The sequence below is a fragment of the Callorhinus ursinus genome, unplaced genomic scaffold, assembly GCF_003265705.2.
Source record: "Callorhinus ursinus isolate GAN/ISIS: 27379988/994484 unplaced genomic scaffold, GSC_fseal_2.0 scaffold101, whole genome shotgun sequence".
Lineage (NCBI taxonomy): Eukaryota > Metazoa > Chordata > Mammalia > Carnivora > Otariidae > Callorhinus > Callorhinus ursinus.
The window spans coordinates 1,686,944-1,711,132 of NW_027397163.1; the positions used below are offsets into that span (position 1 = coordinate 1,686,944).

The following is a 24,189-nucleotide window of genomic DNA, read 5'->3' on the forward strand; positions in this document are numbered from 1 at the left end:
CTTGCTGAAGCTATGGGATCCGTATTTTCTGCTCCCAAGTCCTCTGAGATGCTGCTGAAAGGTACAAATTCCCTCCTCGGTAAAACTGATAAATTCCAGGGCTTGCAGAAAGTTCCATGGAGCTCAAGGGACCCCTTTTTCAGGCTGGCCCCCAGACCTCATCATGTTTGTGTTAAGCAGCCCTAATCTGTGTAAAATGTAGGAAATGATCTCATTGGCATACAACTGTCTGTGTGTACATACACATAAATTATACACGTACACACAGATGAAAGCTGAGACCAATATTTAATGACAATTACCTAATTTCTTCAGAAATAACACTGTTTAGAAGAAATATCTGTTCAAACCCCAAATCCCCCCAATTTTAAGATGTGCCATTATTTTATACACCACTAAAAGGAAGAAGCCTACTAATAAAAATTAAGACATCATTAAGTGCAGATGCCAAATATAAAACTGTGTCTTCAGAAGCATGACGTACAGGATTATTGGTGGCAGGGGGAGAGCAGGCAGGAGCAGTGACCTGGGGCTCTGAGGAACAACGAAAACCAAGGCACTCGGAAACCCCTGAGGCTCCTCCTTCCCGGATGGCAGGACCAGTCTTTTCCTGGTGACAATGGAGTCCCCCGTGCTCTTCTCACAAACAGCAGTTACTATTAGTATCTGACCCATCTCTGTGTCCCTAGCCGTCACCAAGCACAGGGGCGCACAGGCAGGCACCTGGAATCCCAGCTCTGCTACTTACTACCTGTGAGGCCTTGGCCAAGGTGCTTAACCCCTCAGTGTGCCCAGAGGCTCATCTACAAAAAGGGAAACGTCCCTACCCCAAAGGGTGGACATGACCTCATACGGTATGGCATAATGACACTGGCAGCTAACACCTGACAGTATTTACCATGTGCCAAGTACCACGCCAAGGGCTTAAATCAATTAAAAAGACACATTTTAATGACTCCCATTTTATGGATGAGGAAAGTATAACACAGAGAGGTTAAGTAACTCTTACAAGTCACACAGTAAAAAAGTGATAGAACTCAGACTGCCTCCAAGCCCAAAGCCCTCTATGTTGGGCCAAGTGCCCAGCTAACAGGAAGATAAACAAGTGTATTTTCGGTATTGCTATATGAAACGCCACTACTAATCTGCTGGATTAAAGGGAATGTCCAAGGCTTGCCTGTTCCTAGAACGTGAGCCCCATCCTGCTCCTGGGTCTGACCCCCAAGGGGTGGGCAGGGGACCTCCCTGCCTCCAGACTCACCAGCAGGCAATGCACGTACTCGGGGCCTCCCACCAGTGTAGTGAAGGTTCCCAGCTGTTCTGCCAGGGCCAAGAGGACCTCATCCTCATCGTAGATGGTGTCTGTGGAACCAAGACAGACTCTGTTACAGTCCCACGCCGAGTCTGACCCCAACCCCTGAGTGACCCAAGCTGGGAACAAGCGGGCTCCATTCTGCTTCCTCCTCCTGTCAGCCCTCAGTCTCTCCACCCTCCACCCTGACTGGTGCAGAGACCAAGGTGCAGGCTTGGGTCAGGGGACAGAGCACCACAGTCCCTCTTCTGCCCTTTACTAGGTGAGGGACACTGGGTGAGTGAGACCAGTCTGTGAACCCATTTCTGCACCTGTAAAAGGGTGCTAACGTACATCTCAGCGGGAATTACAGCGAGGAGCAAACAAGACCATGCACATGAGCACAGATCCTGGTAAATGGAGGCTTTTCGCTTTGGTCCAGCTTTTACCCTCAGCACTGCCTTCTCTGCCAAGAACTAATCTTTCTCTTCAGCCTGAGAAATTCTTCTCCATCCTTCAAGATTCAGTTCAGGTTTCCTGACCAGACCAGGGCACGTCCCTTCTCTATGCTCCCCTCAACCCCAAGCCACTTTTATCAGAGTCCTTAGGAGTCCAGGACTGGCTCCTCTCTGTACCCCCGTTTCTGCCAGAGATGAGCACAGCAGGAGCTCAGTCCAGATTTGCTGGAAGAACGGATGACTGTGTATAGGTAGAGCTGCTGTGTCCTAATGCTCAAACCAAAGGCCTTTCTCAGCGGCTGACCTGTGTGGCAGAAGATGGCTCCAGTAGGAACTGCTGACCTCTGTGGCAGAAGATGCTAACATCCCTGGCATCTATCCTAGCATCTCAACTTGCTGAGATTAGGCCAAGCATTCGGCAACCCAGCCAGACATCTCCAGGCTCCCTTGCAGCCGGCAGGCCAAGGAACCCTACTCTGGCCGATGGGGTGTGACAAGTGGTAGGTCCACGCTCTGGGTCACTTCCTCACCCCCTCTCTGCTCATGGGGCTGTCCTCACCCTCCCCACCTTGTGGTGGGTTCTCTGCTCTACCGCTGGCTGGCTGTGTGGCCATTCACTTCACCTCTGAGCCCGTTTTCTCAGCCCACATCCCAACAGAGCTGTGTGAGACCAAAGTGAAGTGACGTCTTTCTGTGAAGAGCTCAGCATGGGGTCTGGCCCGAGGCAGTGCTTCAGAGAACGCAGGCCAGTGTGGCTCCGGGCCCACCAGGCCTTTGGGTCCTTCCCAGCCTCAGTTTCCCTGGCCCTCTCCGTACACAGTTAACCTCCGTACACAAAAACCTCCCCATTTTCTCTATCTCCCGGAGACCTTGTACATATCCATGGCCTCAATTCGTATTCAACTCAGTCCTCAGTCCAGACTCTCTGGGCCAGCCGTGTTCCTGAAAGCCGAACACGTGGAACCTGCCAGCACCTCCCGTTTCCATGGTCCCCGTCCCCACAGAAGCGCCTTCCCAGCCTCCCCATCGTCCTGGTCTCAGAGGCTTAGGGCTGCCTCCTCCCCGCCCCTCCGACGCAGACCTGTCCATCGTCCACCTCAGTGTCACTCTGATGACCACCTTCTCTTGCTGGGTGACTACAACTGCTTCCTAACTGATTTTTCTGCTTCTGCCCTGGCCCCCAAACCACCCGGCCTCCTTCCAGAATCCTGAGTGATGCTTTAAATCATGACACTCCCCTACCTCCATCTTCCAATGGTTTCTAAGGAACATGAATTAAAATCCTGACTCCATATACCAGGATCCCACGTGATGTGGCCACTGTACCGGTCTCCAACTCATATCTTCCCTCCAACACTGTGCCCATCCCACGCCTGCCTCTTCCTGTACCTGGAACATTCTTTCCCCAAAGTCCTACACGGTAGGTGCCATCCAGGCCACACCCCCAGGAAGACCTGATCACCACTGGAATATCCCTTACCCTTATTTCCACTTTGTGTCTCTCTGGCTTCATCACTACTTATTCCCCTGATTGGAACAGAAGCTCCATGAAGACAGGAACTTTGATTTGCTCTCCATCTCACAGCCCACAGTGGTGTGCATTAGATATTTATGAAATATGCCTACAAATGGCCTACTTCAAAGTATTTTTTAACTGTACTGTGTATTAGCTTAAATGAACCCAGATCTTTTAAACAGAAAAGACTCTGTCCTGAACTTGAAGAAATGCCATGAATGCGACAAAAGGCAGGAGCAAGCCACTCTCCTCTGCTCAGGGAGCCTGCATTCGTACACCTTCCCAACAAAACCACGTGGTGGGTTTAAGGCAAATCTGGGATTTCTGAGGATACTTTTCAATGGTGTTTGCCTGGGTATAAGTCTTTAAATGGCAGGTGACTTTTCAGCCACCGGCACACACAGGTGACCTCACTCACCCTGGAACCCATCCACATCTCACTATGGCCAAAAAACTACCAACACCTGTTTCTAACATAGTGGGGCATCACGTGGTAATTCTCCCCTCCACACTGGCTGTGACTGTTCTGTAAGTGTGAGCTCAGAGAGGGCTTTCAGCTTGTTCTGAAACAGTATCACCTTTTCTGAAAGACGCAGTGTATCTACCATTTGCTATTTTGAACATTTTGCAAAGGGTGAAGCCCGAAGGAAAGAAAATCTGCCACCACTTGACGAAAGCACCCCAAAGAAATGTGTCTTGAATGCCTGACTCCTCTTCCATCTCATGGCTTCTACAGTTCCTCTCACTTGCATTACTGTGATGTCACATGTGGCTCTATGATGAAATAAAGAGGACACATATGTTAGATTCACTGAATTTGGGGGCGCCTGGGTGGCTCAGTTGGGTTAAGCATCTGCCTTCAGCTCAGGTCATGATCCCGGGGTCCTGGGATCAAGTCCTGTATCGGGCTCCCTGCTCAGCGGGGAGCCTGCTTTTCCCTCTGCCTGCCACCACCCCTCCTTGTGCTCACTCTCTCCACCTATGTCAAATAAATCTTTAAAAAAAAATTCACTGAATCTTAACCACAGCCCATATATTAGATGATGATTCCCATTTTACAGAGGAAATGAAGCATGTCCTGGCTGGGACTGAACCAGGTGGCCCAATCCCAGGGTCTTTGCTCTCAGCCACTGACCCCAAGTCGACTGCCTCTGCTGTTTTCTTGCCCATACCCGCCCACCCCACCCCCCAATACAATGCTGTGTGCACAGGTTTATTTTCTGCATCTCATCCGCCCACCCTCCAGAACCTATCTACAATGGCTGCCTACCTTCACCTATAGGATTAATCCCAGACTGCCGCCTGGCACTCAGAACTGGCAAAACCCCCCCCCCCCCCCCACCTGCCCCTGTGCCTCTCCCTGCATCCAACCACCACGTTCAATCCTGCCTCCATTTGCTGTTTACTCCTGCCAGTCCCCTCCCCCAGGCTGCCTTCCCGACTACCTCACCATAAAGGGACCAGCACTTCCCGAGCATTTTCTACAGACTCAGCTCCGCATGGAGCACTTAATCCTCAACAGCCCTTTGAGTTAGGTACCCCTCCTACCCCTTGGCAGTAAGGGAGTTGAGGCTAGGGGAAACGGAGTAGCTTACCCAGGTTTGCCAGCAGGCTGGTGGCACAGCTGGATTCAAACCCAGGTCCCACTATTTTACCCACTTTATTTTCCTTTAATCTTTTATTTTTTTGAGAGAGAGTGCACATGAGCAGGGGGGTTGAAGGATGGACACCGGAGGGAGAAGCAGGCTCCCCGCTAAGCAGGGAGCCCAAGGTGGGGCTCAATCCCAGGATCAAGACCTGAGCCAAAGGCAGACACAACCAAATGAGCCACCCAGGCACCCCCTTTACCCACTTTATTACAACACCGTGCCACACATCACACTCCTTGTGGCCCAGCTGCCCTGTCTCAGCACTCAAGAGCTTTTAAGTCTTCCCACAGTTCACCAGTGGAAGCCACTCGGTTCAGGTCACCTGCTCAGTGTCACATGGATACCTGCTCCTCATGTGGTGTTCCCAGGCAGATAAACCTGTGCTCCTCAGTCATTAGCCGTTGTCACCGTGGGCGATCCCTGTGTCTCTATAGGCCTTCATGCCCCACATGTCAAAAGAAGGAATAATCATCTCCGCTCCCTTCCTCCCCGGCATCACCACTAAGCCCAAATTAAAGGATCAGGTAGGAGTTTCACAGTGACTCTGAGCCTTCAGTTGCAATTTCAATTAGTACAAAGTAGTAGTAAGAATAGTGGGAACAGAGGATTTACCTCTAACTGGCGGTCCGGTGTGCGTCAGACACTGTGCTGAGTGCTCTGTACGCATCTTCCGATAGGAGGTGAGTGGGCCCGTCTAACCGCTAACACTTAGCAGCTTTTCCCATGTGCTGAGCACAGCCGGTACAAGCACTTCACATGGCATCTTATTTAATCGTGGTATCAGGTTATACGATTAGGCCCACTTCACACACGAAGAATCAGAGGCAGGCAGATGTGAAATACCTTGCCCATGGTCACACAGCTAGAAAGTGGTGGGGCTTGGATTTGAACCCAGGTCGCCAGGACCCTGAGTCATTAAGCAGTGCTGTTAAGTCTGCAGCCAGCATGACTAGATCAATAACCCCTGTGGGTCACCACTTAGCTGTCTCAGGCAAATGTACTCCTTCACCTCTTCAACCTCAGCGTCCTCACCTATAAAATGGGGGCAGCAGTCTTCCCTACCTTAAGGAGCTGCTGTGAGATTAACAATGGGGAACAATGCTGATGTGTACTTACTGAGCACAGGCCCCCATCCTGAGGACCATGAACTAACCCAATGCTCACAAGACAGGGTTTGGAGCACTGCCTGGCACATGGCAGGCGGGGGATAAATGTCAGCAATTATTCTTACTGTTATGTAATGCTCACATCAATGTTATAGCACATGTGTGTTTAATCTGCACTTTATACATAAAAACTCTAAGGGACAGTTAGGTTTAATGACTCACCTCGAGATACCAGCTTTTAACTGTTAGTGCTGTGATTCAAACCTGGCTCCATCTGCCTCCAGACCCCGTTCACCAATCCTGCCTCCACCCCACCGTGCCCAGCACAGAGCAGACCCTCACAGTCTGTTACATCCCTAACGAGGCCTCTCTTACCTAACAGGAACCAACCCCCCCACCCCCACCCCGGGACAGTCCCCACTCCGCCTGGGCCCCAGGAGTCTACCACCTCACCTGTCAGGAAGGGCAGGAGCTCGCTGCGGGTCCTTTCCACCCCAAGGGCCAGGGCGATGGTGGACAGTTTCTTGATGCTGTTGAGACGAAGCTAATGAGAGAACGAGAAAAGCAGGGGAGAATGTTAGCATGCCCAGACTTAGGGGCGTGTGACAGCTCCAGACCCAGGCAGCCTCTGGAAGCCTAATGTGTGTAAGGATGTGGCACACACCTACCAAATGACTGAGTCAGTAAATTACAATGGTAGCAGCAGCCTCACCAAAAGCACCCACTGAGTCTTACTGAGCAGACACCCACTCGGTGGTGCTTTCCAGGACCACTCTCTAAAGCTGCACACTGTGTCCCCACATGCCCGGCCCTCCTCCTCTGCTTTGGTTCCCTCCTGCACTCAGCACCACCTGACATGCTCCAACAGGGGCGGCCACGTTCCAGCACATTTGCTCTGTGCCGGGTCCTAGGCTGGGCCCTCACATGCACAGGCTCTCACGACAACCCGGAGGTCAGAGCTGTTATAAGCCTCGTTCTACATAGGAGGAAACAGGCTTAGGGAACAAAAGTCCCTTCTAAGGGTCACACGGTTCAGATGCTGTGGGGCAGGGACTGAAACCCAGGACCACCAGCTAATATAAAACATGATTAACAGTGCTGTATAAACAGGAGTACCTTTAGCAGTAGTAACAGCACTAGCGTAAGGGGTTGAACAGCGGCCCCCAGAAGATATGCTCGAGTCCTAACCCCCAGTACTCAAGAATGTGAAAACAGGGACTTTGCAGATGTAATTAAGTCAGCATCTCAGGATGAAATCATTCCAAATTTAGGGGGGAGTCCTTGTGAAACAGTGAAACAGAAGATATGTTTACTGGTCTCTGCTCCTGGTTCCTGCACAGAGTTCTTTGGAATTTCCTCAGTGACAGCAATGTCTTTTGTTCTAATGAAGCATGTCTTGGTGCGCTCCTGGATGGGGACTGGTCACCAGAAAGACCAAGCCATAGGCAGAAGCTTGAAACTTTCAGCCCTACCCTCATCACTGGGAGAGCAGCTGGAAATGGACTTAATGATCAACCATGCCTGCATGATGAAGCTTTCACAAAAATCCTCAAAATACAGAGCTTGGGGAGCTTCCAGGTTGGTGAAAACATCCATATACCAAGAGGGTGGCACACCCCAATTGAAGAGGAACAGAAGCTCCTGTACGCACGACCCTTCCAGACCTCACCCTATGCAGCTCTTCATGTGCGTGTTCATCTAAATCCTTTATCAGGGCGCCTGGGTGGCTCAGTTGGTTAAGCGACTGCCTTCGGCTCAGGTCATGATCCTGGAGTCCTGGGATCGAGTCCCACATCGGACTACCTGCTCAGCGGGGAGTCTGCTTCTCCCTCTGACCCTCCCCCCTCTCATGCTCTCTCTCTCTGTCTCTCTCTCTCTGTCTCAAATAAATAAAATCTTTTAAAAAAATAAATCCTTTATCATATCTTTTATTAGGTAATAAGCTGATAAAATATAAGTGTTTCCCTGAGTTCTGTGAGCTGTTCTGAAAAATCATCAAATCCAAGGACAGGGTAATGGGAACCTCAATTTGTAGCCAAGTCTGAGAGAAGCTGTGGGTAATGTGGGGACCTATTACTTGCGACAGGCGTCTGAAGTGGGGGGTGGTCTTGGGGGACAGAGCCCTTCATCTGCGGGGTTGGCATGGACTCTGCTGAGCGTTACAACTGAACTGAACTGTAAGACACCCAGCTGGTATTGCAGAGAACTGCTTGGCCTGGGGAAACACTTCACGCGTGGTGGCAGAAGTAAGGAGTGTGGTAGTCATGTGAGAGTCAAGGAGACACAAAGGAGAGCAAGTGTTCTCTACACAGCTAATGACTGTGTCCTGATGAGACAGAAAAGGAGAAGACACGGGGCCACACAGAGCAGAAGGCCACGTGAAGACGGAGGGAGAGATCGAGCGGATGTATCCACAAGCTAAGGAGCGTCAAGAATTGCCAGCAGCCACCACAAGCTACGAGAGAGGCATGAAAGTAATCTTCAGAGCCTCCAGAAGGAAGCAACCCTGCTGACACCTTATTTCAAATTTCTGGCCTCCAGAACTGTGAGGATAGTTTTTGTTGCATTAAGCCACCAAATGAGCGGTGATTTGTTGTGGCACCTAGAACTCTAACATGTTTGGCTAACACAGGACAGGTCTCTCACATGGAGCACTTAGGTGTCAGGACCTCTCTCGATCCTCTCACGCCTCGGGAGGTTGGCATCCAACACCCCTTTCATGACTGCAGAGACAGGCTCAGAGGGGCAGACACAAGCCGAAGCGAGCACTGAGAGAGCTGGCACCCAGCTGCTCCGATGGCACGGGCCACTGGGAATGGAAACCCTCGTTTCTCCAGCTCACTAACGCGGCCTCTCCTCCCGGCTCACAGGGCTGCGGCAGAATGAAGTGAGGTCATGCGCGTGGGAGTGGGGGGGAACACCCCTGTGAGTAAGCCACTGCCGGACACAGACAAGGCATCCTCTTCCCGGAAGAAGAGGCAGAAGAAGGGACGGGGCCCCCTCAGCCAGTTCTCTTCCCAAAGATCCTACATCAGTTCCCTGGTCCCGGGGTTTAAAACTCCCTGAGGTCACAGACAATAATGTGACTCTGAGGAAATGCTATGGCGGCCTCCCCTTTCAGAAAAATGCATCCACGTTTCTCATACGTCACTGGGTTTTGGGGTTTAACGTGGTCCAAACACTCACCTCTCTGGCAGCAACGAACCTCAAGATTAAGTATTATGAGGCCTGCATCTTATTTAGACAAAAAATAAAACACCTACAGAAACATAACCGAAAGATGGGGAACACTAACAGTGAATGAATACAGGCGGTAAATATAAACCTTCCCTGTAAATTGCCAGCAAGTATATATTTTCAGCATCTTGGGCCAGAGTCTCTGTCCTAACTACTCAACTGTGCACTGGCACAAAAGCAGCCACAGATCCAGACACATATGCAACCAAATGGGGAGGGCTGTGTTCCAACAAAACTGCATTTGCAAAAGCAGGCCACGGGCTGAATTCGGTCCATGGACCGTAGTTTGCTGGCCGTTGTACAAGTCTTTAAACGTTCTATAGGTCTGAAGTTTTCCATAATAAAATATGGGGGAGGGGTACTGACTCAGTTGCCTGTTCCCTTTGTCTTTGTCGTCTCCCAGTTAGATCTTTGGGTTCTTCTCTCCTCTGGGCTATGGGGAAACGCATGCGAGGGCCAGGGCCCCGACGGCCGAGCGCAGCCCTGAGGACGAGGCACCAGCAGGGAATGAGCACAAGCACAAGGCCAGCGACAAGAGCTGCTAACAACTGGTTGCTTGCTATGTACTTGACAGCATCCAAGTGCTTGACGTGGGGAAGTAACACACTTGATCCTGAGAACTGAGCTCTGAGGTAGCTATCGCTTTAAGGGTGAGGATGCTGATGCACAAAGACGCTGTCATATGCCAGAAAGCCCCAGAGCCCAGACTGGAAGCCAGGCACCCAGACTCTTCATCTCAAAGGTGCCCAAGGGGTGGGCGCACAGGAATCAGGCCATCCCTGCCATGCTGGAGAGCCCCCTTCCCTCCTGTCTCTGGAGATGCTGGTGCTGGTGTCGTTGAGAATGTCAGCTTGCTTTCGTCAGCACAGACGGCACCAGGAACACTCAGGAAAGGCAGCACAGGGTGGCACTCTGGAGCCACGTGGTCTGGGTTCAAGGCTAAGCAGCTTGGGATCCTGGGCCACTCTGTACCTTTCTGGGCCTCAATTTCCTCACCTGTGAAATGGGGATTACAATATCACCCATCCTCAGAAGGTTACTGTGAGTACCAAGTGACGTAAACCTGGGAACACCCTTCAACTAGCAAAGACAATAATAGGAGCTGTGACCTCACCCTCTTGACAGCATCCCGATTTTGTTCAGATATCACAAGAAGGGCGTGCGTGGCAGCAGGCTAGCTGTTCCCCCAGGTCTCCTTTTCTTTCTCTTACAGTGAAAAAAAAAATTGTAACAAATCCTCCCATGGTGCATACGGTGTGCCAGGCACCATTCTAGGCGCCTTCATGTCTTACCTCATTTGATCCTCGAGACAACCTCATGAAGATTCTGGATCAACCATTACGTGGCCGAGGAAACAAAGGCACAGAGAAGTTAAGTAACCTCACACAGCTTATAGGTGGCAGAGCCAGGATGAGAACGCCAGTCACCTGGCTCTTAACCAGTACCACCAATTTGTATTTCTGTGTTTTTAATTTGGGCAGGGGAGGGGGGATGCCGCCCTTAGCAGGTTTAATAACAACCACAATTTTGAAACAGAGGAGAACACTGACAACACTAGAAGTACCTGCAACAGCTGAAATGAGATGTGAACAGTCATGATTTCCACAGGTTTTGCTGACACTATTTATATTTTGCTATTGTAATACTACAATTCAGAACAGGAGGAAAGTTAAATTCGAGTTATAGGTTATTGAAAATAAAGATGTTATTTTCCCCATCCAAATTCATGGACCTGTGCTGGAATTCTGGATGGGCCCCAGGTTAAGAGCTCCTGCACTGGGTTATACTGCCGCTCATAACTCCTGGTTTTCAGCTGTGAACATGACTCCCAGGAAAAGACATTTCCGAATTCCCTTTTCATCCAACATGACCAGGAGATTAATGCCCGGCCAGTGAAATCCCAGTGGGAATGGTGTGTGTGACTTCTAGGAAGTGTCCTTAAGGGAACCTGCGGTCACACTCTTCTTCCCTCTTTCCTGCATGGAATGGGGGGCTATGATGGCTGGGCTTCAGCAGCCACCTTGGGATCGTGAGGTAACCTGGAGATGAGGAGGGCAGGATGGAGGACATACAAGCAGAGTACAATGTGGAAGAGCCTGAGCCCCTGACACCAAAAAGTGAAAGAGTGGCACACCAGCCTGCACTGCCATCAGACTTTTTGGTCATAAGTCAGAAATAAACTTCAAGCCATTTAAGCCTCTTTTAGAATTTTTCTCTTATTTATAGACAAAATGAATTCCAGTGACCTCAACTCATGACCTAGTTCTGGACAAAGAGACAAGGGCAAGTCAGCCAAGGAGCTTCAAGAAAGATTTTCCTCCTTGGGGAGGGGGGAAGGGGAGGAGGACAAGGTAAAAAAAATCTCTGTCCTGGGTCGGCCCCTGCTTCCAGTGTGGTTCTGTGAGGACTTAATGACAACAGATGCTGCAGCGATCTTGTGGCCACACAAGGCAGGTCAAAGGAACGGCCTACTCTGACCCAATTCTGTGATATCCTTGAGCTGCCAAACTGGTCATGTAAGGAAAAAATGAATCCTTAACTTGTTGAAACCACTGTTGGTTGTGTTCTCTGTGACATTCCTGATGGAGCAGCTATTAACAACATCAGTAAGAAATCCTTACTGTCCCTTGATCATGGCATAGTGCTGAAGTCTACCCCGTGCACGGTCCCCCAAGCAGGTACCTGTCAAGCACCCATGACATTCCACATACATGGTTTCACGACAGCCCGTCACCCTGGGCTGGGGCTGCCTGTATGCCCAGCAGCCCTCGGCACACAGCCCAGTGCATAGAGACATAACGTATAAAATCTCCCTTCCCGCCACTACATCCACCTGTAGAAGTACTACTCACTCTTTAAGGCCCATGTTCCCACTGGATCCACAAAGCTTCCCTGACACGTACACGTACCGTGTGGCCCCAGGGAGCTTCCCCGCCACAAATGTGTACAGTGTGAGCCACAGGCAATCCATCTTCCCTTCACAGACTGAAATCCAAAGCCTTGCTATGGCCTATGAGGTCCAACATAATCTAGCCCCCTCCCCACGCACTCGCACTGCCCACCACCCCCTTGCCCCTGGAAATCCTGTCACAATGGTTTCCTTGAGAGTAACCAACAAACCAACAACGCAACACCACTCTCACCAAGCTCTGCGCACTCGCGGATGGACTATTTCCTCAGCCTGAAACCCTCTCCCTCCAGACACCTCAGGGTGCCCCCCTACTTCACCCTGGCCTCTGCTGGATCCTCACACACAACCACCCAGAGAAAACAGCATGCCCTCACTCCCCACGTATATGAACTCTCAGCACTCTTGACACAGGCTTCTTTGTTCAGTTTGTCCTTCCCCACCAGAACATCAGCTTCACAGGGTAGGGGCTCTGTCTTCTTCACCCTGCGCCCCAAGAACCTAGGACACCACCTGGCAGAGTTAGAGCCTAATAAACACCTGGGGGGTTAATTTTTTTTTTATAAAATAGGAATTACAGATGTGAATACAGCAGAGATAAAAAGTATCTAGAGGAATATGCTCCAAATTGTTACTGTTTGGAACAGGTGGTGGCTGGCAATGGGGTGGTGGGGTCTGTAATGTAAGGCGTGTGCTTTAGCAAGGAGCCCCGGCTGGCCGGGGGAAAGGCTCAGCGAGCGACAGAAGTCACTCTACCTCCTATAAAGTCCTAAAGTCTATATATCTTTCTTGCTTATTCCACAAAGGATCATGTTTTTAAATGAACACAATGTGTGTGGGTGTGAAAAACTAAGCACCCACCTGGTAATCATTTAGCAATGCTGAAGAGTGAAAATGGACATCACAACCTGTATTTCTACATTATTTGATTTTATTTTTTTTATTTATTTTTTTTAAATAACAAATGAGCACGTAACTCTGGCTTTACCCACTAGCTAAGGGTCCCGGGCAAGTGTAGGCACCTCGGAGCTTCCGTTTCCTCCCTGTAAAATGGGAATTACAACAGTGCTGACCTCACAGGATTGCTGGACTGATCAAATAGGGAGAGCCTAGAGACAGAGCCCGGCAGGCTGCAAGCACCTCAGTGTTAGCTGTTATTCTTTCCCACTGTCTCTTATGTATTTGACATTTCAGGGGCAGGAGTGAACGGTAATTGCTCCACCCTCAGAAGCTGCAGCACTGGAGGGAATACTTCTCGCAGCAGTTTGCCTGGCATGATAATTATTTATGGACGTGCCTGTTTCCCTCATTTGGAAGGTGACTTGTCTCTGGGACAAGGGTCAGGACTGTTATCAATGGTGATTCCTGAACCTAGTACAGGGCTGGGCATGCTAAAAAAGCATAAAAAGAAACAATTTCAGTTTTTAAAAACTCAACTACAATTTAGAGTCCTTAGTATGTGACAGGTACACAGCCAGGTACTCTACACATGTTCTCTCTTGTAGTGCAAGAGACAGACACCAGCCCCACACTCATTCTACAGCCAGGCAAGCAAGGCAGAGAGGAGAATGCAGGCCACCCAGTGAACTGGGACAGAACCTGCAACCTGAACCCAGTTCTGCACTGCCTTCCTACACAACTTCTCTCTTCCAGTTTAAACTTTCAGAGAGCAACCTCAGTTCTAAGTTCTGCTTCACCAGTTCCCCATGCATTCCATAAAAAGAAGTCGGAGCTTTAACTCCACGTTCCTGAGACATGGACATGGGGCAAGCTGCTGCAAGGTCTCGGACAGTAGCCAGTGACTGCAGGGTCTTTACATAGTCCATCTCACTAACCCACACCACCCAGCCTCTGAGTCTTCCACCCTTTTTTCATTTAACAAGAAAACCAAGGCCAGAAGGTTTGAATAATTTGGAAAGTGGCCAGACCAGGATTCAAAATCCCAGTCGGCTTCCACCTATGGCACTGTCTCCCTGTATTACTTCCAGGCCTAGACTTTGTCTGCACAGGGGGCTCAGCTGGTGGTTAAGGAGTGAGTGCTGCCCTGAAACCCAGTGCCCTTGGCTATTTCCTAGCGTCATTACTTACTAGGCTGTGGGACACTGAGTATCCTTATTGATTAAATGCCAAGATTCACAAATTCACAAACTGATTTAAACAAGCCAAACGTAAAGGAGACTTCTGAAGCAATCGGGGAAATCTGATTATGAACTGAGGTTTAGATGATACTGAGGAATCACAGTTAGAACTGCTTGGTATGATGGAGATGATGGCACCACGGCTATAAAAACATCCGGTTTTAGACATGCCTAACAAAGCACGTGGAGAAAATGTCTGAAGCCTGGAACTGACTTTTAAAATACTTAAAAACAAACCCCCAAAAAACCTGAGGGAGGGTGAGGAACAGATGAAAATATGTGGCAATTTCTGACATCTGATATTTAACTACTAAAAAAACTTTTAAAGGAAAGTGAATTAGCACCTATCTCAGATGTCTTTTGTGAGGACTTAACACAAAGTACTCATCATGCTATCAGGTACATGGCAGGGTTTCTAAACCTCAGCACTATTGACATTTGGAGCTGGATCACCTTTGTGGGGGGGACCATCCTGTGTATCTAAGATGCTGGGCAGCATCACTGGCCTCTCCCCGCGGGATCCCAGATGCACTCCCCCCACCAGTCCTGACACAACCGAAAATATCTCCGGAAATTTGTCTCCTGGGGAAACAAAATCAGCCCAAGTTGAGAACCACTGCTCTAGAGTAATCATGAAAAAAATAGTCTTTAAAGACTCCTGGGTGGCGCAGTAGGCTGGGTGTCCAATTACTGATTTCAGCTCAGGTCATGATCTCCAGGTCCTGGGATCAAGCCCCACATCAGGCTCTGCGCTCAGCAGGGAGTCTGCTTCTCCCTCTCCCTGCTCTCGCTCATGCATGCGCTCTCTCTCTTAAATAAATAGAGTAGTCTTTAAAAATACCCAAGCACCTCACCTTGACAAAGCCCCCATTATCTTATCACCACCATGACTACTACGGGCCAGCATTTACTGAACACTTACAGCACGTCAAGCACTGTTCTAAGCATTTTCCACGTACCATACTATTTAATCCTCACAACCCCCTTACAAACTCCTCAATTACAAAATCCCATTTTACATAAATTACACTCCCAATTTTACAGATGAGAAAACAGAGAGAAGGTCTAACACAGAGATCTAGCCTCTCAACCAGTGGACCACACTGTAAATAACATGGGGCCCCAAACACTTATGGATACTGCAGTCCAGCCTCTGCCTCTTACTGACTGGGGAGGCCTTAGGTAAGGGATGCAATCTCTTTGCACATCACTTTCCCAAGTATAAAACAATAAGCTACCACAACAACCGAACAAGGTCATCACTTACTGAATGCTTGCTTCTAGGCAGCCACTTAATTTGCCGATTCCACTGCACCTTCACAACCTCCACAGCAGATGCTGCTTCCTCATCATCAGTCCTGCTCTACAGATGAGGAATCCAAGCCCAATGAGGAAAAGGAATTGGTCCAAGGACACACAGGGAACAAACTGGCAGAGCTGGGATTCAAAGCTCAGTCATCCTTGACTCCCCCCTTGACTCCCCGCTTCAACAGCCCTCCTCTCAACATACCCAGAATCTAAACCTCTTCTCCCTACGTCCATGCCAACACCAGTCCTGGGTGCTCTGAAAGGACACCCAATAAGTCTACCTGCTCCTGCCCGGCCCCTACTCAACAGCCGGGAGGATCCTTTAGAATTAATTCAGAACATGTCATCCTTCCACGCAAATCCTTGCAACAGCTCCTGAAACTCAGAGAAGCCCTTGCTCTGGTCCACGGGCCTTCACTTATCTCATTCTGGACTAGTCCTCACCTCTCACCGCTTTGCCATTCCTTCTGCTTTAGCCACGCTGGCCTGCTTGCTCTTCTCTAACACAATGAGCATGCTCCCACCTCAGGGTCTTTGTACCAACTGTTTGGACTGCCCCCCCCCCCATTCATTCTCCCTCATTTCTTCAAGTCCTTGCTCACTACCACTTCCTCAGAGATCCTCACTTCCTCCACTATCACCTTCCCTCACTACCCTATCTATAAAGCAGCCCTGGGGGGTGCCTGGGGGGCTCAGCCGGTTAAGCAGCTGACTTTCGCTCAGGTCATGATCTACAAGTCCTGGGATTGAGCCCCACATCGGGCTCAGTGGGGAGTCTGCTTCTCCCTCTCCCTTGAATAAGTAAAACCTTTAAAAATAAATAAATAAAACAAAAAAACAAACAAACCCAGCAACCCTGGGCTTGCTCTAGACCCTGATGCCTGTCTTATTTTTCTAGTAAGCAATTACTGCCACCGACATCACACTCCTGATCCACTGTCTGCCTCCTCTACTGGAACGTAAGCCCCATGAAGGCAGCAGCTTTGCTGTTTTACTCCCTGCTATATTCTAGCATTTAAAACAGTCTGGCACAGAGGAGGTGCTGAACATGTATTTCCTGAGCAAATCAATCAAGACTAGAGGATTCCAAAACCCATGTTCTTCCTAGTATCCTAGACTGTCTCATTAAAGACCAATTAAAATACCTGGCATATGGATATAGTCAGCAAGTTTCTGTCCACCCCAAATTCTCTTCTCTCCTCAGGTCTTACACTTCCTTTGGGAACCTTTCCTGGGTCCTCCACTTCTCAGCTGCATGAATTTGGCCAAGTTACATACTATGCTGTGCTTCATTTCCTCATCAAGAAAACATAGGTATGCACAGGACCTACTTCAGAGGGTGGCTGAGAATTCAGGAAGCTCGTAAATGTACTGCCCTTTGTAGCAGTTAGCTTAGAGCAAGCACCCAACAGATACCAGCTATTATTTTTATTCAACCCTTTCTGAGCTCCTCAATTCTGAGGCCTATACTGAGCCACTAAATCCTAATAGATGAATCAGAGCCAAGCCCTGTCCTCAGAAAGCCCACACACATGGGCACGGATGCAATCTCTGAGATTTGGTCTCTGATTCTTGGGAAAATGTTCAAACTCCTTTTAAACACAGATCTGTATGTACCTGCATGAAAAGATACAGAAGAAATACTAAGCGAAAAGTGCAAGTTGTAGAACAAAATATTTCGTGTTTAAAAAAATAAAAACCCAATAGAAATAATATGCAAACAAAAAAAAAAGAAATATAATGCAGACAATAAATGCAAGCCATACATGTAAGTTTATATTTTCTGGTAACATTTAAAAAAAGTAATACGCATACAGAGTTAATCTCAATGTATTTTATTCAACCCAAAATTTTTATCATTTCAATGGGTAATCAAGATGAAAAGCTTCACTGAGATGTTTAACACTCTCCATAGCATGTCTTTGAAATCTGGTATGTATTTTATTTACAAGTACATCTCAACTCAATCTAGCCACATTTCATGTGTTCCACAGCCACAGAGTGGCTACCACACTAAACAGCACATGTCTACCAAGGTTCGTAAGGACCTGATAACATGGGCTACTTGGGGGCAGGGGGGCAGGTAGGGTGGGGAAGAGAGGATGGCATTTAATACCGAGGTGGCTTAAGTCAAAGGCTGACATTCTCTTTACTGTAAAGAACTAGGAAGTAAATATTATAGGCTTTAAGGGGCCAAACTGTCTCTGTTGCAACTACTCAATTCTACCCTGCTGTTGTGTCACAAAAGCAGCCACGGATAATATGTAAATGAAAGGGCCCGTGTTCTCAAATAATACTTTATTAAAAAATAAAAAGGCACAGGGCCACCCCTGGCCATTTGCCAAACCCTGTGATGAGGGAAAGAAGCAGAAAAATGTTCACCTTTAGCCCAGAAGGCTGATGTACAGCCTGCATAGTTTCAGTAAGGGCCAAAGACAAGCTGTTTGCTACATTCTTAAAGGGTCTCATGACTGCCTATGCATCTCACCAACAGTTAATACCAAGCTAAATGATAAGCACCAGAGAAACCTTGTGAAAGTTTTATGAGTAGAAATTCAAAGAAAACATTTATGATCTAATACTCCCTGCACATCCCCTGCCCCTTGAGCAGTAAGCATATAACCACTGGCTTCATACAGCAGAAGTACAGCTCCTTCTACCCACAGGTCCCCATGCCACTTAAATAAACTTGTCAAGTTGCACTGTAAAACATCTCAAGAACTCCTTCTTGAATCGTGCTCAATGATCTGGCAACACCTGGTTTAAGTAACTGCTCACAAGATCCTTCTGAGTCACAGCCTCTTTCATCTTCATCTCCCAACACCAACAGCTCATTCTCTTGGCTCCAGTCACACTGGCTTCCTGCAGTTCACAGAACATGTGTTGCATATTGCTGCCTCAGGGCCTTTGCACTCGCTTCCTTTGCCTGGAATGCTATTCCCCAGATATCTGTGAGGGCCTGCTCATTTCACATCTCTGCTCAATGTCCCCTCCGCAAAGGCCTTCGCTAGCCGTTGTATCTCAGCTTGTAACACTTCCCGGTCCTCCACATCCCTGCTTCATTTTACTCCGAAGCACTTACTGCCCTCTTACACGGTATACATTCTAACTTAATCGCCTTATCGTCGGTTTCCCCATACTGCAACCTAAAGCTCCACTAGGCCACTAGTTTCTGTTCCCTGTTGTATACCTGTGCCTAAAATAATGCCCTCCTCAGGGCTGAGGCCCAATAAATACTAACTGATTCACCACCACAATACCCTATTGTTGTCTTCCCACATCTCACACCTGTTAATAATGTATTCAGCTGTTTCACATCCGCCACCTGCGTAACAACTGGTGTCACCCAACCCTCAGCACCATAACTGATAGGTGGCAAGTGTTTACTGAACAAACGAATTCACGCAAGAGCCCTGTGAACTAGATAATTACCTCCACCTGAGAGAAGAGGAAAGCCAAGGACCAAGGAGATTAACCAACTTGCCCATGTCAATCAGCAAGGAGGAGAAGAGCCGGGAGTACCACGGCAGTCGGCCTGACTCCACAACCAGTGATGTGCCTCGAACTTCAGAGGCTGGGCCCAGTGCCGTCCGCTCAATTTCATAAACAAAAACTGAGGCCCCTATAAACCGAGAATGGGACCTCTTCAATTACTACTCCCAATAATTGCCGCCAACATTTACTGGGCCCTTACATAACCACTAGGCACCGTTCTATTTTACTTGTAGTCTTAACTCATCTAGGCCATCACAACCACCCAGTGCGGCCTGAACTATATTATTCGCCCACATTTCAGGGAAAACAGGCCCCGAGCGGCGAAGTCATTTGCACAAGGTCACACGGCGGGTGGGAGGTGGAGCTGGGACGGACAACCCGCGGAGTCCCCAGTCTCCTCAACCATTCGCCCGCGCGGCTCGGCCGGGCCCCCGTCCCACCCACCAGAGACGTGTTAGCCGGTGGAGTCAACTGCCCACCCGCAGTCCGGCAGGGTCCCAGAAGGCGGGACAATTTCTACCTAAATCCGCGTTCAGACTTGGCTACTTGCCCCCTTGGGACTGGAGTGTCTTCGCCGCCCCTCCCCTTCGGGAACACACACGAAAACTGAAGAGGAAGGGAGAGCAGGAACTGGAAAGGCCGCTCTCAGGCCCCCCTGAGAAAGTTCACCCCACAGGGCGGAGGCCCAGGCGCCGGAGCGGAGTAAGGAGAAAGCTGCCAGGGCTCCCGACCAACCCGGGGCCCCTCCCCCACTCGGGGCAGGCCGCGCGCCCCCATCCCCAAGGGGCCAGTCAGCGGCATTCACCGCCAATCACCGAGCCCTTCCTTCTGCCCCACCCAGTGGCCCGACCCCCTCCCCGGTCGCGGCTTTCTGGGACCCCGACCGCCGCGCGCACTTGGCAGGCCCGGGACCCCTCCAGGGTGGCCTGCCTCCCGCCCTCCGGTGGGCTAATACCCAATCCCGGGCGCCGTCTCATCCAGTCTGGGGTCCCAGAGACGTGAGAGCTCGGCGCTGATTGGCCGCCGCCCCCTTCCGCCACTCCCGGCGAACACCGAGCCTCCTCCGCGAGGGCCGTCCGTGCCCCCAATACCCCTTCCCGTATTCCCCCAAACCCCCGGGGCCTCCGGACCTGAACATCCTCGTTGCGAAGCTCGTCTATCAACACCGCGATGGGGTACAGCGAGTCGTCGCCGTCGGCGGCCGCCATCTTGGCTCCGTCCCGTCCCTGTCAGACTGCGGCCGGCGCCGTGCTGAAACGGGGGCAGGGAGGGGTAGGGCTGGAGAGAGGACGAAAGACGAGCGTGGGGGCGCCCGAGCCACTTTACAGGGGCTGCCCCACGGTCATTGGCCGCGCTACGCCGGGCCAAACCCGCGTTTCGTTGGTCCGGACAAGTGAAGCCCCGCCCACTACCCATTTGCCATTGGTCGAAGGCATTGCGGTCAGGCTGCCTCAGTACAGCGGAGAGGGGAAGGAAACGGAAGTGCGCGGTATCTTAGAGACCAAGATTGTACCCGCCTACGTCGCCGCTAACAACGAGCGAGACGAGCAGTTGTTCCTAGCCAATAAATGGAGGGATTCAAAGGAGGCAAAACCTGCCCTTTGGCGAGTCCGGCACAAAGGTTCTGCGCATGCGTTGCTAGGATTGCATGACGTCATGTGGGGGGGGACCCAGACAGCCTGCAAGTTTTGGCTCCTGAGCCAGTGCCCTGGTGGCTGGTGGACCTATTACCGGCAACTTTGTGAGGGAGGAGACGGGAGTGAGCCTTTGGTTTTTGCCTTATTATGCGGAGGCCCAAAGAAGGGTGGTGACTTGCCTTACTCTGGATGAAACTCAAACCCCTCGGGCTGATATTCAAGGCCCTTGTGGGTCTGGTTCCTAAACCGGGTTTAGGCACATCTTCCGCTCCCCGTTTTACACTTAAGCGGTCCTGGAAAATTCGTGCCCTCTCACGACATCATGCTTTTTCACGTCAAACCGCATTTATCCAAACCATCCCTTTACTTGGAGAGCAGTTCCTATTTAATGCTCAGATCTCTGCATAAATGTCTCCCCTTCACTGCTTCTCTTCAGCCTTGGCCCTCCAGCCCCAGAAGCACATACAACCACCATCATCATCACAGCCCAACCCCGCGTGTCTGTCTGTCTCTGTCTCAGAAAATCCATCCCTAGGGCTGGCACTGTGACCATGCGTCGGAGTCGGTCTCCTCACACAGCGTGGGAGCACTGTTGCCTCTGACTAATCCCTGTTCCAAGCCTCACTCATCAAAGTCCCCCACCCACCTCTGAGGACCACCTTAACAGAAGGAGTTGGGGACGGGGAAGGGAAGGCCTGGGATGATTCTCCCCCCTTCGTTGCACCTCTTGAAGGGCAAGGCTGAGCTAGGACTCCTGGACACATCTGAGCAACCCAAGTTTCTTTTCCAAACACCCCTCACCACTCCACTTAGGAAACTGCTGCTCCCCGTAAAAAGGGAACGGTGGTGGTGTTGCATATTTCAATTCTTGACTTCCATGTGCTCAAGATCTCCCCACCACCCTACCAGCTCACTGAGACTATGGGTCTTCGTACCTAAGGGTGCATTTTAAGTATCATACGATTTTATTTCTCCAATATACCTCAATAATGCTGGGGGGTTGGGTGTGTGTCACAGTGTGCCATGCAGAGATACCTCTTGCGTATCTTGCGAAACAAGCTCAATCAGCAGCTTGATTCTGTGAAGAGCAGACCCTTACCATAGGCATCTAAATGAGTGACCCAGACAAGTATTTCAGCACTGCAATTTGTTTCCACAGTACATAGCCCAACAAAGCAGTGGATGGAGGGGGTCCTCAATCTGCAGGTCCATAGTTTTCCAAATAACATACTGAACAGCTAGACCCTTGGCAGCAGCCCAGGTTTCTGAGATGTGACAATGAAGGAAGGACCTGCCTCTGATTTCGGTTCTGCAGAGGTGGCACGAGACTAACCAGACCCAGTGGCCCAGGGGACACCATTAGGTTTTAGCTGACCTATACCATCAGTGATCAGGGCCGTGCATGAGGGTTCCTAGTACCAGTGGCTTTGGCTACAATGTGGGGCTTAAAATTTCCTTTAAAGGGATAGGTACCATTTATTCCTGTCAAGCTGAGATGCTGCTGAAAAGTCAGCCTTCATTCTTGAATATGTACTTTCCATGGGACACGGGACTTTTGGGGCCCTTCCTACCCTGTTACAATCGAGTCTGTGTTGACTCACTCCAAAACTGGAATATCAGGCCAGAGAGTTGATGTAGTTTTTGAATGTTGGTGAGGTCCAGAGCCGATGGCCAAGAAAGAATTCTTGAGACACCTTTGGTGCAAAAAGGTGATTTTATCAAAGCCCGGGGACAGGACCCGTGGGCAGAAAGTGCTGCTGCATCTGGACTGTGAGGGGTGACTAGTCCATACTTGGGAGTTGGGGGAGGTAAGGAAAAGGGAGGTTTTCAAAAGAAATTTCATATGCTAAAGAGGACCTACAAGATATTGGAGAACTTGCCATTGTCAAGTTAAGGTGATTTTTCCCCCTAGCAAAGTATTAATATTAAGACACTTCCTTCTGGAAGTTAGGTTATTGGTAAGCATGCTTTTTTCTCGTAAATCGCTAAGACATTTGTAAACTGAGGGAGACTCATGTCTTGCAGGACTATAATCTCTATAATTAACCATTTGTTTTGCCTTCCCTTAGCTTTAGGACAGCAAGGATTTTCCTAGTCAGGGTGAGGTGCAGGTAGAGAAGTGTTACTGGGACACAGGGCCTTTCATGTGCCACCAGTGGGGTGGGGTGAGTCTGAGATATGAATTTGGGTATAAGCTACCCAGCCTGTGGGAATCTCTTACACCATTCCACACAGACTGAGAGAGGCCCCAGGGACCACATTAACTTAGCATCTCTCTGTTACTATGGCAACTCCCAAAGGCCAGGGCTTGTAGGGTTCAGTTTGCGGGGTGTCATCTTGTGCTTTGTTCTCAGCTTGCCTTCTGGTCCCTCATCACAGTCACAACACATCTAAGGGTCAGTTTTGAGGAGAGCTCCCTGATAAGGTCATCACTCTTTTGTAAAAAAAACTTTATTTAGTTTGGGTTTTAATCACTGCTATTTTAAAAGAGCACACCTCTTAGTTGTGTCAGGAGGTCCCAAATCCATACACCAAGTAGAGCTTCCAGGTGGAGGCTTCCTCCTTTTGCCAGAGGCTCCAAAGGACTCATCCCTCAGAGACTTGTACCATCTCCCATACGCCAGGAGTCCAGTAGGGGCTGGGCCCCCTTTTACATGATGGGAAGCCAAAGAGACAAGGGTTTTCCTTCACGGTTGGAGGGATTGAGCACTGTGCACCCTCCCATAGAGTGCCAGCGAATTTTCACTGGGAAACAGGACTCTGAATTTGGTCAGGTTATATCAGCCACCCCTACTGGCACCTGAGACAGGGCAACTGAGATTCAGGCCTCTAACTTGCCAACGGACAGAAAATCCCGTACGTTCCGAGAACTTGGTACATCAGAGGTTGACCTGAATCCTTATCCCCCTCAGTCGCCCCCCACCCCGCTGGTGGCAAATGAAAGGCCCTGTGTCCCAGTAACACGTCGCTCCCTGCACCTCACCCTGGCTGGGAAACTCCCCTCTGGCACTTGTGGGATGGGAAGCACAAGCCTGTAGCACCACAATGCCTATTACATTGTGAGGTAGAAACAACTGGTGTTGAACTTTTTCCAAAGGGTCTGGCTATGGTCTCTTTGTGTCCCCGCAAATTTCATATAGTGAAACCTAACTCCCAAGGCGATGACATTTGGAGGTGGGGCCTTTGGGAAGTGATTGGGAGGCTCTGCCCCATGAATGGGATTGGGGCCCTTTACAAAGAGGCCTGAGAGCTCCCTCGCCCCTCCCACCTTGTGAAGATCCCAGAAGGCTGCAACCCACAGGAAGGGCCTCACCGACCACACTGGCACCCTGACCTCAGATTTTCATCCTCCAAAACTGTGACATATGAACTTGGGTATAAGCTACCCAGCCTGTGGAATTCTCTCATACCACTCCACACAGACTGAGGGAGGCCCTAAGGACCAC

At 49.9% G+C, this 24,189-nt stretch overlaps 1 protein-coding gene across 2 annotated transcripts in view; it reads right to left on the minus strand.

Annotated features, from left to right (window-relative positions):
- PPP2R1A (protein phosphatase 2 scaffold subunit Aalpha) overlaps positions 1 to 20,422 on the minus strand; it is a 40,932-nt gene extending 20,510 nt beyond the window's left edge. The window contains exons 1-3 of one of the 2 annotated variants that reach the window (XM_025849053.2): positions 20,237 to 20,422; positions 6,474 to 6,564; positions 1,262 to 1,362 (exon numbers count right to left, since the gene is read on the minus strand). In XM_025849053.2, coding sequence (XP_025704838.1) covers positions 1,262 to 1,362; positions 6,474 to 6,564; positions 20,237 to 20,314 — 270 coding nt within the window. In that variant the 5' untranslated portion in view covers positions 20,315 to 20,422. The remainder of the gene's footprint in view (positions 1 to 1,261; positions 1,363 to 6,473; positions 6,565 to 20,236) is intronic. The other variant, XM_025849054.2, reaches the window with a different exon arrangement.
- Between the last annotated feature and the right edge of the window lie 3,767 nt (positions 20,423 to 24,189).